This window comes from Diabrotica virgifera, chromosome 1 (genome assembly GCF_917563875.1).
Source record: "Diabrotica virgifera virgifera chromosome 1, PGI_DIABVI_V3a".
In the NCBI taxonomy this organism is placed as follows: Eukaryota; Metazoa; Arthropoda; class Insecta; order Coleoptera; family Chrysomelidae; genus Diabrotica; species Diabrotica virgifera.
The window spans coordinates 211,428,067-211,448,276 of record NC_065443.1 but is presented as its reverse complement, the minus strand read 5'-3'; the positions used below and the strand labels follow the sequence as shown (position 1 = coordinate 211,448,276).

The window sequence follows — 20,210 nt, the reverse complement described above, 5'->3', positions numbered from 1 at the left end:
ATGCCACGAACACAACATAAAACTCCACATCCTCTTCGTAGACTTCAGACAAGCCTTTGACTGTATTGGAAGAAATAAATTATTTATTGAAATGAAAAATCAAGATATACCAGCAAAATTAATCAGATTAACAAAAATGACCATGGATGGAGCTCGATCCAAAGTAACAACAGAAGAAGGTAGCACAAAATCAATTGCAATAGAAACAGGAGTGCGACAAGGCGACTCCCTGTCAACCACATTATTCAACATAGCACTAGAAGGAACAGTCAAGGCCAGCAAAATTAAAGGAACTATAGCCCACTCCTCAACACAAATAGTTGCATATGCAGATGATTTAGTTCTTATGGGAAGAGACAAGGAAAGATTAAAAGAAGCAGTAACAATCCTGGCAAAAGAAGCACGGGAAAGAGGTCTAGAAATTAACGAAGGAAAAACAAAATATCTACTCTGCTCTAGAAGAGAAAATAACAGGATGAGAGAAATCAAAATAGAAAACTACACTTTTGAAAGAGTCCAACAATTTAAATATTTGGGAGTAATAGTGAATGGCCAAAACAAGAGAAGTGAAGAAGTAACGGAACGAATACTAACAGGCAACAAAACATACTGGAGATATCATAGGCTTATGAAGGACAAGAACTTATCCAGAAATACAAAACTGAAAATATACAGAGTTGCAATCAGACCAGTAGTTACGAACGCAGCTGAGACAATGTGCCTCACGGAAAAAGATGAAGAAAAATTGAGAATATTCGAAAGGAAAATCCTCAGACGCATTATGGGCCCGATAAGAATGGACAACGGAGAAATGAGAAGAAGAATGAACCATGAACTAAGAGACATAATGAAGGGAGAAGATATAGTTAGATTTATTAAATCACAGAGGCTGAGATGGCTGGGACACATAGAAAGAAGGAAAAACGACAGACTGATTAAGAAGATCACCAAATGGAAACCGGCAACTGAAAGACCAAGAGGAAGACCCAGAGAGAGATGGGAGGACCAGGTCATGAGAGATATCAAAATTCTGGAAGTGAGAAACTGGAGGGAACTATGCACATATCGAAATGAGTGGAAGAAAATAGTAACGAAAGCCAAGTCATACAACAAACTTTGACAACATACAAGTGGAATGCGGAGTGATTCACCGCAATAAGCGAATCTGAGAGCTCTAAGTAAGAGCGGCAAACATTCCACCTGGAATGAAAAGCCCTGATGATGATATTGTATGATATGATACATCGAATGAAGATATTGATACATGCTATAAATAAATATATTCTTGTATAATTAAATAATATAAAAAATAATAAATAAAAGGATGAGGTTTTCTCCAAAAATTAAAAGAAAAGATACACTTACGAATAAAACCGAGTACGAATTAATATTGTTTTCACCAATTTTGAAAAAGTGTGGAAACGTTGAATTATGCACGTCCGTCTGTCCGTCCGTCCGTCCGTCTGTCTGTCTGTCTGTGAACTCAACTCCTCCGTCATTATATCAGGTAGAATGACAAATGAGGTGTCAAATGAAAGCTTATAATCCAAGGATGGTACTAAAAGTGAGAAATTTGACCTAGGCTGGCTGTCTGTCTGACCGCGAATATAACTCAAAATTATTGTTTGTTTGTTACGAATAATTATAATTTCAATAAAAATGATTATTTTTTCAAGAACAAAGTATTTTTCCGCAAATCGCCAGGAAATTTTGACATTCCTGTCAAAATTTCTTGAAGAAAAAGTCAGGACTTCCTTACTGTAAGGAAATGTCATTTTCTTACTGTAAGGAAATGATATTTCCGTACAGTTGTTAGTGTTCTACATAAATCCATAAAACGTCTGTATGCATTTTCGTACTTTTCTCTTGATTTCTTTGGCAATAATTCTAATGAAGCAGTATTCACTGCCTCAACCAGCTCTGGAGGAGTCCCAGGAATGGAAATTTCATCATCACTTATCATTTTACTTTCGAGAACACCAGCAATTAAATTTATAAGCGTCAAGTTTGACAATTCAACCTCAATACGTTTCCATAGTAACCCAAGTAATTTTATTAGGAATTTCAAAGCACCATTTATTTGGGAATAAAATTATCGCGTTTTTTTTAAATCAATCAATATCTGTCGAATTTTAAACGATTTGCGGAAAAATAGTATGTTTACCTCGTAGGAAAAGCCACATTCCTGGACTCTGTGTTGCTAAGTCTCGGCTTGCGCCTCGACTTAGCAATCTTCACAGTCGTCCAGGAATGTTAAGCTTTTCCTACCCGGTAAACAATGTACTATTATTCAATTTATTATTTATATTAAGCCGTACTAGTTCGCTGAATTACTTTCTTCTTCTTGGCTTTTTCCCATTATGAGTTTCCCGTTTTCGTCTTCCATAGCACTCTATTCTCCCAGTCGCCATCTCTGAGGTCTCTATCTATCATAGCATTTCGGATGTGAGTTTTCCATCTCACAGCAGGTCTTCCTATCCGTCTTCCTCCCCGCGAGTCTCAGTCCAGTAATCTTTTCGGCCACCTGTGTTCCAGCATTCTTTGTACATGCTCGTACCATTTCAGGGCTCTACTTTTACTACCACATCTTTTTTGTAATTCTGTTTCATATTTCCTCCGTTCTTATTCGATCCTATCTGGTAATTTGTAGACACCTTCTCATAAACTCCAATTCAACTGTTCGTATTTTATTTCGTATTATTGTTTTCACTGGCCATTCTTCCGCTCTTGTAGGGTAATATTCAGCACTATGCCCTGAAAAATCCTTTTTGTTTTCTTTAGTTAGAGTGTTCTTCCATATCACTCCATGGAGTGCTTTCGTGGCTTGTTTTCTGTTTTCCTTGTACTATTTTCATTTCTATATCTTTCATACAAGTGCCATCTCGGTTTATCATTTACCCCAAATGCTTAAAAGTCTTACAACTCTTAATAGTGTCTTCTAAACTTACGTTTAAATCAGCAACCAATATGTAATCAATTATGTACTTTCGACTAGATTAAATTGGTTTATACTAGGCTAAACTAGTTTATCCTGATATAAAAACATACACTTCAGGATCAACTAGTTTGGCCTGAAGTGTGTGTATTTATATCAGGATTAACTAGTTTGGCTTAGAACAAACTAGTTTGGCCTACGCACGATAGGACAAACTAGTTTGGCCTACGCGCGATGAGACAAACTAGTTTGGCCTAGGCCATACTAATTTATCCTAACGCGCTCAGGACAAACTAGTTTGGCCTAGGCCAAACTAGTTTGTCTGGAAATCGGGTTTGGCCAGTAATATATACAGTTCAACAGACCTTAAAGGTCCATGGCTTGGAATTTTTCCACTGTTTTCCTCCATTTTCCTATGTCCATGGCCGCAGTTCTTCAATTTGTTATCCCGATTGTTTCAAGGTCTTATGTACACGCTTCTAGCCACTTTTTCCGTGGTCGTCCTCTTCTCTTCTTTCCTTCCCGTCTCAGCAGCGAGTCATTTGCCCACCTTCCATCAGCCATTCTCGCAAGATGATCCAGCCGTTTGTCTCTTTGTTTTAACTGTCTGGCTAATTTCTGGTTTCCGGTACAGCTCCCTGATCTCTGCATTTGTTCGTCTCCTCCAAACGTCTTCATCGTCTTTTTTCCCCCGAATATATCTGCCTTAGAACACTCCGCTCCCAGATATTTAGTATATTTTCTTGATTTTTATTCATATTCCATGTTTCGTTTCCATAAAGGACTGTGTGCTGAATCACTGTTGGGTATAGTTTCAAGTTTGCCTCTCTGAAGATGTTTTTTGGTCTTATTAGTTTGTGTAGAACTCTGACAGTCTTCCTTCCTCTCGATCTCGAAATATGCTTCTCAATTTCTTGCCGTTCTTCCCTTAGCTTGTTAGGGTTACCGTCACCTTTTTAAAGCAGTACTTTTTATTTTCGTTATTTGTGGTAGTCTTCAATTTTGTGTCTTCATGTGTGGTATGTCCATTTCCACATACTTTGTTTTTAGCTCATTAATGACTTACTCACTAATAACTAAGGTTGTGAAAATCCTCAGCAGTTCCCTTTTACTACCTGCCGTTAACACTACATTGTTTGCAAAGGCCAGGACCTAAAGTTTATTCACATGAGCTATGCAGTAAATGTAAACATTAGTTGACAGCGATGTCAACGCAACGAACGAGATGGCTATTTCGTTTAGTTTTCAGTTCCCTATCTATGTATTCAGTGATTACAATAATTTATGTATTATACAATATACAATATAATAATCTAGAAAAGAGATAAAGTGATAAAGTGATTTTACTGTTACTATGGAACAAGCGAACAAGTAGATAAATATTTAACAACTAAAATTGTTGTTTACGTGGACTGCATCGCTTATTGGAATTTAGTATAGCTTCTGTTGTCATAAATCATACCTTTCGTTGGTATTTCACTCTCTCTCTCTCTCAATATTGCCTCCAACAAGAAAATTGAAGAGTTCTATGGACAGCGGATCTCCCTGCTTTAATCCGCTTGTAACTTCAAATTTTCCTGTTAGGATTCCTTTTATCCTTACTCTATTGTCGGTCATGCTTAAGATCATTTTACTATTAATTGCTTCGCCCCCATGCTTAATTAATTCTGCAGTAATACCATTGCTGCCTGCACTTGTATTGGTTTTCATGCTAAATATAATTTCTCTTATTTCTTCCACGGTTGGAATCTCCATTGTTTCCGCCCGGTTGTTAATTGCTCTATTACCACTTGCCCTTCATCACTTCCATCCGGTTCTTCATTTAGCAGCTCTCTAAAATTCATCTCACCAATTTTCCATAAGTCACCTGCGGGGCCTTTTAAGTGATAGCGTCTAAGGTCTCTTTACTTGTTGCGGTATTAAAATTTTATTACCTCATAAAAGGCCAATGAAAAACGTATATTGCCTACAGAATGCTTTTCTAGATCCTTAAGTTGCTTTTTTTTTTAATTGTTATTAGAAACCGAGAAACAAGTTTGGGAGATACGAATACGGATAAAGTGGAATTTCCCGTTGAGGTACAATGTGTTGAGTTTTCTATGGAAATTTGAATCGAGTTTTAATGAGGCTATTGAAATGCAAATAATCAAACTAAAAATGTATACAATTTTTATTCAGTTGCAATGCGAAGCCAAAACTGTCTTAATTTTTACTTAGGTTAGAGAGCGCATCCAGCACTCTTATCGACGATTTCACCTCTTGTTAGAGGCTCTTCAGAGAATGCATAGACTGCTATCTCTACTCCAGGTAAACATTTTTGACATTAGAATTCCTACTTGTCTTCACTGCAGCATCCATCTGGCTTGCAATTTTTAGAAGCCATGGAGGTTGTCACCAGGAAAATGGTCCAATAAGTTTTTCAATTAAAAATCTTTTAAAAGTATTTTATTTTACAAATATTTTTATTAGGTTAAAAACTTAGACTTGCAAATAATTAAGTTGCAATTAATGCAAATATATAACAATAAATTGAGATTTATGCAAACGTTGAATGGGTTGCATGTGAGAGTTCATTTTAAATGAACTAAAAGACAGACGTACTCTCAATCATTTATTGTAACTTCCGACGACCGGTTTTGCTCAAAATGATTGAGAGTACGTGTGTCTTTTACTTCATTTTGAGATTTATGCCTGTGTGTAAGATGTCCAATTTAGTGCATTGCCACATAAGTTTCTATTTTGCAATATACCATTATTAATTCCATTCCATTATCTCTTTCTATCTCTTTCAGGACCTTGTAACTGGGTATTTTCTTCGGCGGATTTGTGTTTGTATCATGTTTCTCCACATGACATGGTTTGTGTTCTGGGTGGTATGGTGGGGTGATTTCTCTGTCCTGCGGAAGAGGTCGTCTTCATAGAGTGATTAAAGGAGAAAGGGCTTGGATGCTAAAATAGTTCTTTTTAGTAGTATTTTTTTAACTTGTCTTTTGCTAGCAGTTGCCGCTAGGGCATCTATGCCATTTCGTTCGTTGCAATCCGTGACTGCACGCCGGGGTTTGTTTTGGTTGGATCAGAGAGAGCAGCATATGTGCCTCCTGATGAGAGACTAATAAGTTTCGGAACCGATAAAGGTGCTTGCTGCACTCTCCGATTGAACTAGAATATGATGCGGCTGTATTTTCATTTTGCAATGAAATTGAAAATGGTTATTCATTTTTGAAATAAATTAAAACTTTGGAACAATTCTATTTGTTCCAAACAATATCTGGAGATTTCGAGGGGCAAAGCCAGACTATATAAATATAAAGCATAATTTGGATTTTAGAACCAGTTTAAATTATAAACTCGTTGTTAAGTCATAAATAAATGTATGAATTGAATATTTTTTAGTGTTAGTAGTAATAAATTAAAATACTGTTAAGATAACTGTAAAATAAAGAGTAAATAAAATAGTTGTAAAATTATTAATAGATAACTAATCACAGTGAAGTACCATTAAAAAATACAAACATTGCCTAGCCATGTAAATACAAAACTTGAACCTTTGGTTCTGTCATTTAAGATTTATGTATGTGGTTAAAATTCTTACAGTTATCCTTTTGCTCACATACAATAAATTTTATTTTTTCGAAGTGAATCTTCGGGTTCCTAAATATCGAGGGCACCATTTTAGCTTCTTCATTTATAACTCATCTCTCATTATGCTTGGAGAACATTCCATAACGAATAATTTTTTTTTTCAGTCACCGCGTGATGGTTAGAACATGTAACGGTTTAGAGTTAAGAGATTCGGGACTCTATCACGATACCTCCGACTTGGCGGAGGATCCGTCGGGATTTTTCCCGAACGCCAGCTCCATAGATGAACTGACCCCAAGGTAAGTTTAAATTTTTTTCTGTCTAATTTCATCATTTCTATTTGTGTTTTAGTTTGTTTTATTTTTGTATTTACATTCATGTTTAGTCGGCAAGTGTTTGTTTCACTATTTCTATTTGTATTTAAGTTTTTTTTATTTTTCGATGTACATTCATGTTCAAAAGTCGGCAAGTAAGATTTGAATTTGTACGGAAGGAATGAATCAACGATATTAATGTAAAACAAATCTGTAGTTTTAGACCAAGCCGCTTTCATTTGGTTCTAACAGTAATATTTTAAACATATTAACGTCAATTTTTTGCCCTCAGTCCCAAATGAGTTATGTATTTCTTACTATTATGACGCCATCTCACTACAGAGCTTGGTGATCCTATTGAATATATTAAACCAGTTACCATGATTCTGAAAATATATTATTTCTAAGTTAGAGTGCGTTCTAAATGCATGCCGAGATATTTGGCATCTTCGCGTTGAGGAAGTTGACAATTGTGAATATATATATATATATATATATATATATATATATATATATATATATATATATAAAACAGATGAAATAGAGAATGTGGAAAAATCCCCTTACGAACAATTCACACATCCACCATTTCGGGTTGGGAAAAATTTTTTGAATAGAATCAAAGATCCAAACACCAGTTCTTAGAAATGTGTTTCGCCCTCTTCAACCTCTCTGGGCTTATCAATAAAGATGAGAGGTTGAATATCTTTAGACACATTCCAATCAAAAAACAACATTCGAGACCTAGACATAGAAGGTGCGTAAATCTACGGCAAGTCCAACAATGACAGTCTCAAGTTTTAATTCCCTAATTACTTAAAGTAAGTAAAATATATGTTTAAAAACATGAGATGTAGATCCTTGAAACACACTCAGTGATCAAAAGATCCAAGGTTAATGGTTTGACGACCACTCGTACGAAATCAAACAGATGAAATAGAGAATGTGGAAAAATCCCCTTACGAACAATTCACACATCCACCATTTCGGGTTGGGAAAAATTTTTTGAATAGAATCAAAGATCCAAACACCAGTTCTTAGAAATGTGTTTCGCCCTCTTCAACCTCTCTGGGCTTATCAATAAAGATGAGAGGTTGAATATCTTTAGACACATTCCAATCAAAAAACAACATTCAAGTCTAAAGATATTCAACCTCTCATCTTTATTGATAAGCCCAGAGAGGTTGAAGAGGGCGAAACACATTTCTAAGAACTGGTGTTTGGATCTTTGATTCTATTCAAAAAATTTTTCCCAACCCGAAATGGTGGATGTGTGAATTGTTCGTAAGGGGATTTTTCCACATTCTCTATTTCATCTGTTTGATTTCGTACGAGTGGTCGTCAAACCATTAACCTTGGATCTTTTGATCACTGAGTGTGTTTCAAGGATCTACATCTCATGTTTTTAAACATATATTTTACTTACTTTAAGTAATTAGGGAATTAAAACTTGAGACTGTCATTGTTGGACTTGCCGTAGATTTACGCACCTTCTATGTCTAGGTCTCGAATGTTGTTTTTTGATTGGAATGTGTCTAAAGATATTCAACCTCTCATCTTTATTGATAAGCCCAGAGAGGTTGAAGAGGGCGAAACACATTTCTAAGAACTGGTGTTTGGATCTTTGATTCTATTCAAAAAATTTTTCCCAACCCGAAATGGTGGATGTGTGAATTGTTCGTAAGGGGATTTTTCCACATTCTCTATTTCATCTGTTTGATTTCGTACGAGTGGTCGTCAAACCATTAACCTTGGATCTTTTGATCACTGAGTGTGTTTCAAGGATCTACATCTCATATATATATATATATATATATATATATATATATATATATATATATATATATATATATATATATATATATATATATATATATATATATGAATTAAACGAAAAGATTTCTCTGGTATACAGAAGAAATCTTTTCCGTAGCGGACGCGAAAATGTAAATTTCAAAGTCTTCATAAAAGACGATGAACGACAAAAGACACCTCTTTGTGTCACAGATTTGTCTACAAAGCCACGTTATTCGCTACACATTCGTCAATAACGGAGAAGAACCGTGATATGAAAGGAAACGGCAATTGCATTTTATTTCACTTCGACCACCACCGATATTCTACACGACGTGTTTCGAGCTCATGTCAAGCTCTCGTCAGGAACATCTAGGTGGATGTTCCTGATCTCCTATATATATATATATATATATATATATATATATATATATATATATATATATATATATATATATATATATATATATATATATCTATATATATATATATATATATATATATATATATATATATATAGGAGAACATGTTTCTCTGCGTAGCACAAAATTTTACATGAAGTGATGTAATTCCATTAGATTTATGCGCCATATTTTAAACCATTGTTGAATTCTATTTAGGTTTGATTAGAGGTTTCTTGAGGCTGATAATGGATCTGTGTAGGATGCCAATATAGTAGTATCGTCTGCATATATTGCTTCTGTAGTTGTTCCCGTTTACATATCTAGGTTCACTAGTTACCGCAGATAACAATGTCAGCGAAGAAGTCAAGAGAAGAATACATATTGCTAATAAAACATATAATGGACTCAATAAACATCTAAGATCTAACAACATCACGAGAAAAACCAAATGCAAAATATAAAAAACCCGGATAAAACCGGTCCTTATATATGGATCAGAGACATGGATGTACAAGAATTCATCTGTACTCAGTAGATATATCTTAAAAACACCCTGTAATTATCTACGATAATTACTTTCAGTTATTTATGTCATCAAAACAACATTACAACCTTCATTCGATTATATAAATATTGTTAGCCAAGATCACGATTCACTAATAATTGCAGAGTCAATTATAAACACTTTTCATGGTCGATGCTGAATAGGCGTTTCTAAATATATAAACAGTTAAACTATAACAAGGGAATTCTTTATTATTATATTAGACATTCGTCATTCTGTTTTGGTGATCAGACGTAATATTTCCACATTAAAGATAGTGTCTCTTTCTACACGAGATGTTCTTTGGGTGAGGTGCTACCAGCTTATACTAATGCGAGTGTAAATAAAACAACTCAACAAGTAAAAGCGTATCAATTATTCCACCCCTCGGATAAGGGATAACCACCCTCACCGGGAGAAGATAGCCTTAGTGCCCAGGGCTGTCATATGGCGATCCAGAACCAGGGAAGAACTCAGGACTGGTAAACAGGACAGGTATGAAGAAACACGTCAATGTTCAGGCACCTAGACCACCTTAGACAACAGTGTGGTATGTAAAATGGATGGAGACATCAGGCCGACGCGGAGCTGAAAATGGAATAGTATGGAGATGGAACATCGTGGGACAATGGAAAATGGACAATGCTATGGAACATGCAGCGAGGACTTGTGATACGAACAAAGACGCGTAAAAGTGGTAAGTCCATATTAGCTATTTTTATGGTATTTCCTGATTAATATAAAGTATAAAGTATAAACATTATGTGCTACCTTAATTACATTAATATATGTTTCAAGTTTACCTATTTTTACTTAATTATTCTATTCTATTACCAATATTTATCAATATAAAAAGATTTTTTTTACCCTCATATTAAGTTATTATAGGACGCAATGATACAATTTTATATGATTTTTACATATTTATCAACGTATACCTTATCATTGCTGACTTTTATTCATTTATTATTTGACTACTGATTTTTAGTACATTTTTGCAATTTTTTATGATCTTAATATTTGCTATCGTAAATATACCTATCAAAATAAATATACGATATAACAAATATACGCTATATGCATAATACATTTAAATTATTATTCTAACTACTTATTTACAAGGGTTAATATAACGTTATTTATTTTTGAATTTTTATTACTACTGCAATTTTTACATATTTTTACCATATATTGACGTATTATTTTATCTCTATATTTTTACTATATATCTATATACTACATATCTATATACACCGTAAGACTATCGAATTTATATTTTCGCTAAGAAGTGCAGAAGCTGAAAAAAAGAAAAAAAATTATGTATAAATGAGTAGCAACAAAGTTACTTGGGAAGATTTTGTCAAAATAGTTGAGGAAATTGCACAAGAAATAGACAGGCAAAGCAGAAGAGTCTTAAAGAAAAAAGTTCCGAAATCTAAGGACATAAAGGAAGAAGTAACGACACAGCTAATTAAAGCTTATAACAAGTTCACACAATTGACTAGGAAAAACTGGGAAGCACTTTCGGACAAACAAAGGGAATCGTGCAACAAATATTTTGGAAAAATCAGAGACAAAGTTATACGATCATTTCAAGCAGTAAATGTGAGAACAGTGGTTCCAAGTTCAATACATCAACCAATCGACAAGGAAGTTGAAGAGGAACAAAGCGATGAGGAAATAGAAGAAGGAAAAAGCGACGAGGAAGGAGAAGAAGAAATAATTAACGACGAAATAAAAGAGAAAAAAGGTGACATAAAACAAGATATAACAATATTAAACATGGCTTTGACAATCAATGAATTTTTGAATATCGCAAGCAAGATATTGCCCAACGAGTTCGATGGAAGCGCAGGGAAATTACAACCATTTTTAGACGCATTAGAACTACTTGGAAAATTGGCAGAAGGTCATGAAGACACAGCTGTAACGCTAATAAAAACGCGACTCACCAATAAGGCTAGGAACCTAATAACCACAGAAGATACAATTCCACGGATAGCTGAAGTACTAAAGAAAGAATTAAAAGGTGATAATCCGAAGAATTTAATAGCCAAATTAGCCAAAAAAAGGCAAGGGCATAGAGATGCAGCAGTGTACGCATCTGAAGTGGAAGAGTTAGCAGAACAATTAAAAGTAGCATACATAGCGGAAGGAATGCCACTTGACTTAGCAAAGAAATATACGACGGAAGCTGTAGTAACAACAATGAAACGAAACGCTAATTCAGAGAAAGCTAAGATAATACTGGAAGCAGGTAACTTTACATCACCGCAGGAAGTAGTATCTAAATTTTTGTCGATCGATACGACTGAAGAAAATGCACAAGGAAGAGTCTTAAATTATAGGACAAACTACGAGAATAGGAGAGGACAGCAGCAATACAGAAGAGGATACCATAACAAATATGACAGAGGAAGAAGAAATAACTTCGGACAACGGAACGAAGGAGAAACAACGGACAATCAACGAAATTATTCGAACAGAGGATACAGACAATTTAACAATCAAACATACAGAGGAAACCAGAGAGGCGGACGTAACAGGAACGTAAGGTTACTAGAAATAGAGGACAGTCAAGAAGAGCAAGAAAACCAGCAGTTGGGGTTTTGAATGAACAAGAAGTTGGAAGCACACAGGCAGAAATAAAATATAACATTTACAACTTCGACCTAAACCTAACGAACTTTGTACGAATGAAAACAGGAATTCTTGAAAACACAAGCACTTTTATCATAGACACAGGAGCTGACATTTCAATACTAAAATGTTCACAAGATTTTATGAAGCAACAGGTGAAACCAAACACAAAGGCAAAAATAAAAGGAGTCACTAAAGGAGAGTTGCAAACAATGGGAGAAGTTGAGACAACACTCGAAGTAAAAGGAACTCGATTCGAACACATCTTTCAATTGGTAGAACCTAACTTTCCAATTCCAACAGACGGAATCATTGGGAGAGACTTTATTTCTAACTTTCAATGTATACTAGATTACGCAAACCTTAAAATGCACATTAAAGAGGACAACGATTGTTACATTAGTACGAAAATTCTGGATAATATAGACAATGACACCATAATAATACCGCCTAGATGTGAAATTTACAGAATCGTAAAAATTTTTCAAACGTTAAAGAAAGACAGGATAGTGGAACAGCAAGAAATACAACCAGGAATATTCATAGCAAGAGCAATTATTTCAAATAATAATCCATACATCAAAATTTTGAACACAACGTACGAAACAGTAAATGTAGACGCAAGCACAATCAGGACGTTGGATATTAAACTATTCAATATATATAGGCTAGTCAACGACAGCAAGGACAGAAAAAAAGAATTACGAGAATCACTGAAATTAGACATACCAGAATACATACGAGACAACTTAGTATCGTTATGCGAGGAATATTCGGACATATTCGCCCTAAGGCATGATATGTTAACCTGTAACAATTTCTATGAGCAAAAACTAAGAGTTAAAGACCAAACTCCGGTATATATCAAGAATTATAGGACACCTCATGCGCAAACAGAGGAATTAAATCGACAAGTACAAAACCTAAGAGACCAAGGAATCATAGAACCATCTACATCCGAGTACAACAGCCCAGTAGTACTGGTACCGAAAAAAGCTATAGATGGAAGAAAAGCATGGAGATTATGCATAGATTTTAGACAACTGAACAAGAAGATAGTTACAGACAAATTTCCATTACCAAGAATAGATTCGATATTAGATCAACTAGGAAGAGCAAAATGGTTTTCAGTTATAGACTTAATGTCAGGCTTTCACCAGATACCATTAGAAAAATCATCGAGAAAATACACATCGTTTAGCACAGAAAATGGAGCATTTCAATTTACCAGATTACCTTTTGGATTAAATGTAAGCCCAAATAGCTTTTCAAGAATGATGTCAATAGCATTTTCAGGATTAACACCAGACAAAGCATTTCTTTACATGGACGATATCGTAGTAATTGGAATATCCGAAAAACATCACTTAGACAACCTGAAAAAGACATTTGAGACATGTCGAAAATTCAATTTGAAACTTAACCCAGGAAAATGTCAATTCTTTAGAAGGGAAGTAACATATTTAGGACATGATCTTTTTCAAGAGGGAGTATCACCAGACAAAGCGAAGTATGCAGCAATTGAACAATATCCGACACCTAAGACAGCGGAAGAAACAAAGAGATTTGTAGCATTTTGCAACTATTACAGACGTTTTATTAAAAATTTTGCGGAAATATGCAGACCACTCAACAAATTATCGAGGAAAGGAGTAGAATTTTCGTGGACCGAGGAGTGTGAAAAAGCATTCAAAAAGCTTAAAGCATCTCTGACGAAACCACCAATTTTAAAATATCCTGATTTCAACAAACAGTTTATCTTAACAACAGACGCATCCAATGAGAGTTGTTCAGCAATCCTAAGTCAAGATTACAACGGAATTGACCTACCTATAGCATATGCATCAAGAAGTTTTAGTAAAGGAGAATGTAATAAACCTATAATCGTTAAGGAATTACTAGCGATTCATTGGGGAATTAATTATTTTAAATGTTATCTATATGGAGCACCAACATTCAAAGTAAAAACAGACCATAAACCTTTGACACACCTATTTGCAATGAAAGAACCAACCTCAAAACTCACGAGGATCAGATTAGACCTAGAAGAATATGACTTCGAAATAGAGTATATAACAGGGAAAAGTAACTACGCAGATAGTCTTTCAAGAATAACATTGCATCAACTAAAAAACCTATACATAGACAACGCCCATATACTAGCTATAACAAGAGCTCAAGCAAAAGAAAAGGAGAAAGAAGCAAGACAAACAAAGGCTGAAAGTGAACTCGCACTACAGCCAGAAGCCACCAAACAGACAGTAAGGAAGGTACTAAATAATTTAGAGGCGCATAGACTACCAATTTTGTCCTTTGGAGCAGAACTAATCTCACCAAGACTGAGCATTAGGGCCAAAAACAAAATAAAATGCAGCAAAAGCATAGCCACAGGATTGAATCGTTTCGATTTAAACCAAGCGTTGGTACAGCTTGATAAGCTGGCGGTAGAGAATGCAGTACGTAAAGTAAAAATATACGTAAATGATATTATTTTTAAAAAGTGCACAATTGATGAATTTATTAAAGAAGGAAATAAAAAATTGAAGAATATAGAAATATACATATGTGAAGTACCAGAAACAATAAAAGATGACAAAGAAAAACACAGATTAATAGAAGAATACCATAATCACCCGATGTTCGGAGGACACTTAAAGAAAAATAGACTAATAAAGAAGCTAAAAGCAAGATTTAGATGGAAAAATTTAGAAAAAGACGTAAAAAAATACGTTAAACAATGCCATGAATGTCACATTAACAAACCGAATAGAACACTTGTCAAAGAAGACGTGATATCGGACACTTCTTCGAAACCAGAGGACACAGCGTACATAGACACGATAGGTCACCTCACTAGAAGCAATGAAGACAAAAAACAGCGGCAAGAAGAAAAGAATAGGCTCAAAGCAACACCACAACACTTTAAAATAGGAGACCTAGTCCTTGTAAAAAGGGAAGAGAATGGTAAGTTTGATAGTCTTTATGTAGGTCCTTTCACAATAACAGAAGTAAATAACGTTAATTGTAAAATCAGAATAGAAAACAATAAAATCAAGGAAATACATAAGAATAGATTATATGCTTACAATCCGAAAACACAGTGAGTGACAAGTGTTACGAAACAATGTTGTTAAACGAACATTTTATATTATTTATGTATTTGCGTAGGCTTAGGAAGTTTGTATATAAAATAAATTTTTTGTATTGATTACAACACAGTATGGGTTGGTAGTACGACTTGCAAATTTCCCTCCCCGTAGTCGGAAAATTCCTAAAAAGGGAAGGTGTACAAGAATTCATCTGTACTCAGTAGATATATCTTAAAAACACCCTGTAATTATCTACGATAATTACTTTCAGTTATTTATGTCATCAAAACAACATTACAACCTTCATTCGATTATATAAATATTGTTAGCCAAGATCACGATTCACTAATAATTGCAGAGTCAATTATAAACACTTTTCATGGTCGATGCTGAATAGGCGTTTCTAAATATATAAACAGTTAAACTATAACAAGGGAATTCTTTATTATTATATTAGACATTCGTCATTCTGTTTTGGTGATCAGACGTAATATTTCCACATTAAAGATAGTGTCTCTTTCTACACGAGATGTTCTTTGGGTGAGGTGCTACCAGCTTATACTAATGCGAGTGTAAATAAAACAACTCAACAAGTAAAAGCGTATCAATTATTCCACCCCTCGGATAAGGGATAACCACCCTCACCGGGAGAAGATAGCCTTAGTGCCCAGGGCTGTCATATGGACACTGTGGAAAAGCGATGAGAACTTATTAGGTACGTTTGAACGAAAAATCCTTAGGATCATATACAAGGGGGTGAAAGAAAATGACGTATGGCGCAGAAGATATAATTTTGAACTATACGCAGCATACAACGAACCCGACGTCATAACATCCATAAAGATCGGACATCTGCGCTGCATGGGCCATGTTGAACGAATGTTGGAGACCGAAACACCAAAACATATAATGAAGCAAACACCAGTAGAGAGAAGGTCAAAGGGAAGACCCAAACTTAGATACATGGAACAAGTGGAACAAGATCTGAAAACACTTGAGATTACCCACTGGAAGAACAAAGCAAAGAATAGAACAGAATGGCGGAAAGTCCTAGAACAAGCCAGGACCCAAAAAGGGTTGTCGAGCTACTGATGATGGTGATGAGTTGTTCTCGTTGTTGGAATGTCCTATGTATACAAGAGATATAGTAATTCGTCAAGGACGCTGCCTCATCCTCATTTCGACTTCTATTTCGTTGTTTTTATTTTTCACCAGTGTTTGCTTTTTACATTTCCAAAGTCTTACTACATTCTTAAGCTTCCTTTGCAGTTATGTGTCCTTATTCTCTACTTAGAGTTGTTTCACTTTTCCTGTAACCATATTTTCTTTGCTAGTTTAATTCTTGTACCAATCTCTTTTCAATTGTTTTTATCTTATTTTGTTTTGGTTTCTTTCTTTCCACTTATTTTTATATTTTATTTATTACATCCGATTTCCAGGACCAGGATGTAAGGTGTATGGTTTTTCTTTTTAATTTGCTTATTTGTTCAAATTTTAGACAGATCTGCCTCTTTATTGATATTTTTAAAGTGTCTCCCTCCATGCATCTTCTACTGTATCTTCTATATATAATTTATAGTGCACTATATGGTACACTATATTATAGTGTACCATTAAGTAATTTACAAGTATTCCAAAGCCACATTGCATTTTGTAATTTTTTCCTGAAAATTAGAAGATTTTTCTTAGCTATTGTTAAGGATCATTATTAATTTCCCGAACCTATATAAACTCACCTTCCATGTGGAGACTTAAATTATTCTCCCGGGAATTTTTGAAACCCCTCAGCCAGCTAGGGGCCATATTCGTATTTTTTCTTGTCATGATAACTTACTTAGGATATTAATGCGAAGGTGTCCCATTCACCTTTAGTATCCTTTGCCGTTGATATATTTTATCTATTTTCGATTTATTGATCTGCCTATGAGGAGGACGATTTCTCATCATTAGGGCAAGGAGGTGCCCTGTGTCATTATAGACTAAGAATATAGTATATGGGTTTCTAAACACTTCACTTGGAGCAAAAATAAGCTGTATGCTGCTGAAACTCGATCGAACATGAACGTTACTCAAATTTTATTGAAATTAGTAAGAGTTCGTAGCAAAATAATAAACAAAACATTAAGGAACAGATCACGAAATTAGGATATTAGGCAAATATGTAAATTAAAGAAATTAATAGTAGAATTAAAGTTTAAAATAAGAAAAAGGAGTACAATAATCTTGACAAGACAGAAAACAGAGCCATACAAATAGCGAGATGCAAATCTTTTACTGGAAGGAGATCAACGAAAAGGCCAAGAGAACGATGGTCAGATAATCTATGAAAGCGAACAATAATCGTGGACTTTAAAAAGAACATCAATCGACAAACTTGAAGCATTTGAAATGTGGTCATTGAGAAGAATGATGCGCATACCTTGGGTGGATAGAGTTCGAAACGATGACGTCCTTAAGAGAGCCAGCGTGGAAAGAAAAATCTTTGGATTAATTAAGAAACGCAAGATTAGTTACTTTGGGCACATATTAAGAGGAACAAAATATGAAATACCATAGTTAATTCTACTAAGGAAAATCGAATTTAGGAGAGGATTTAGGAATATTAAGGAATTGACAGGAATACACAACAGATGCGAGCTGTATTACGCCGCCAAGAAGAGACCCTTTGTAATGAGATAGTCGCCTACGCACTTTGGTGTATGGCATGGTAAGAAGAAGAAGAACAATAATCATCACACACTCTCACTTCCGTAAAGATCTATTGACCTAGTCAAAGTTTTGTATAAGTATAATGAATATTATGTATAATAAAAAGGCATTTTAAGAAGAAAAAAGTGCTAACGAAAGTTTTACTAAAAGATTACTATTCATTGTCGTTTATAAACAAGGAATTCTATCAGATAGAAGAAACAAAACAACACAAGACCTCAAGCAATCCAGCAACACCCTCAAGAAGAGCCTCCGGGATGACAACAAACCAGATATAAAGGGCTTATCAGTAAAATTAAAAAGAATAGGAAACAAGTCGCAACAACATTTAAAACAACCAACACACTTATATCTATCTTGTCCAAAACCAAACCGAACAACACAGAAGAGAGGTAAAATAACTGCACCTACGAAATACCCTGTGAATACAACAATTTCTATGTGGGAGAAACTACAAAACTACTATAGGCCATTCCACGAATATACGACTGTCCTCGATTATCTCGACAACGAATATTTTAGTGTGAAATATAAGAAGTACGAAAGCAAACGGCTCTAATAATTATTCCAATAAGCAACAATGTAATTTGCAATTTACTTTCGTTCTTCATATTTTGCACAGTAAAATATTCGTTGTCGAGATATAATACAAAACAGTCGTATATTCCTGGAATAGGGTATACGAGCATGAAACATAGGAAATCCTGAATGCATAGGAATCCCTGGAAACGGGGATTTCGGCAAATAAGAGATATGCAAGCATGCCTAGGACAACGAATACAGACCGCGGTGAAAATATGCATCAATAACCATGAATGATTAAACGTTGTCTTAAGTAAACGTTGTGTATGCTATATACCCTATGCTATTTTAACGTGTACCTACTCTGAGATTGTATTCCAAAAGGCATTAAAGGTATTTAAAGGCTCAGAAAATAGCATAAAGGTTAATGGTAAATTAATAAATAAATTAAAATATATCGATGACACAGTTATAATTCCGGAAGTCCTGAAGGCTTACAGCACCTGCTTGACAAGATATTAATTGAAGGCGATCTGTTGTTTCTAAAAATCAACACTGCAAAAACGAAGAATAAATTATTATTGGTAAACCGGAATCCGAATAAACCACTGCACATAAATATATACGGTACAAAGATGCATAGGTAACTAAAGTCTATATGTGTAAAATACCTAGAAAGCTGGATCAATGAAGATCTAAATCCTAACTTCGAAACCGGAGCGCAAATGGAAATGGTCAGGGCAAACTTTTTGAAAAAGTGAAATATCTTATGCGATAAGTCACTTGATCTAAAATTGTGATATAATTTTATGAAGTGCTACATTCCACACTAGTCCAGTCGGGTTAGACGAATAACAGGCCTAACCTTGCATTAGGAGCTGCCCCAAATTTTATTTTTTTAGTCTTTACGGGGGTCAATAGTAGTGTAAATTTAAAGTCTCGACTGAATTCCGCCAATGCGTTAGCCGCCATCTTGATTTTAAACCAGAACTGTTTTTGCTCAATATCTCCGCCATTTTCAACTTTTTGACAAAAAGTATAACAACCAAAATTGTTGAAAATGTAATTTTATATCATTTCTGTTTTTACAATTTTTTCGTGCCATCGATATTTTCCGAGTTATAGCGGGAAATAATAACAGTTATATATAAATAGAGCATAATTATTTAATTATCTCGTTTATTGTTAGTTTTACGACAAAAATGTTCTTATACAAAAATAGAGAGAATTGAATTCTACACAATTTTAGTTTCTTTCATTTTTTTGCTAAAGTTAATATTTAAGGTAGTATGTATGCGATAATAGCGCGAGCGTAAGACCTGATTGATTTTGTAGCAATTGTTTTTGTTCAATATCTACGCCATTTTCAACTTAAATTGTTCCAAATATGATTTCCTACAATTTCTTTTTAACAATTTTTTTCATGCGGTTGATATTTTCCGAGTTAAGTGGGAAAATAGTAAAAAGTGGTGGAGGGAGCATAATTACTGAATTGAATCTTTTTTCCGAGCTGCCCCAAATTTTATAATTCTATCCTTTAGAGGAGATCAATAGTAGTGTAAATTTAAAATCTCGACTGAATTCCGCGGTTGCATTAGCCGCCATATTGATTTTAAAGGAGAACCGTTGTTGCTTAATATCTCCGCCATTTTCAACTTTTCGACAAAAACGGTAAGA

At 34.6% G+C, this 20,210-nt stretch overlaps 1 protein-coding gene across 1 annotated transcript in view; it reads left to right on the top strand.

Annotated features, from left to right (window-relative positions):
- The window catches only part of LOC114346273 (acetylcholine receptor subunit alpha-like), a 1,182,789-nt gene that overhangs the window by 1,093,335 nt on the left and 69,244 nt on the right, over nucleotides 1-20,210 (top strand). The window contains exon 10 of the mRNA XM_050646983.1: nucleotides 6,682-6,816. Within this exon, the coding sequence (XP_050502940.1) occupies nucleotides 6,682-6,816 (135 nt within the window). The remainder of the gene's footprint in view (nucleotides 1-6,681; nucleotides 6,817-20,210) is intronic.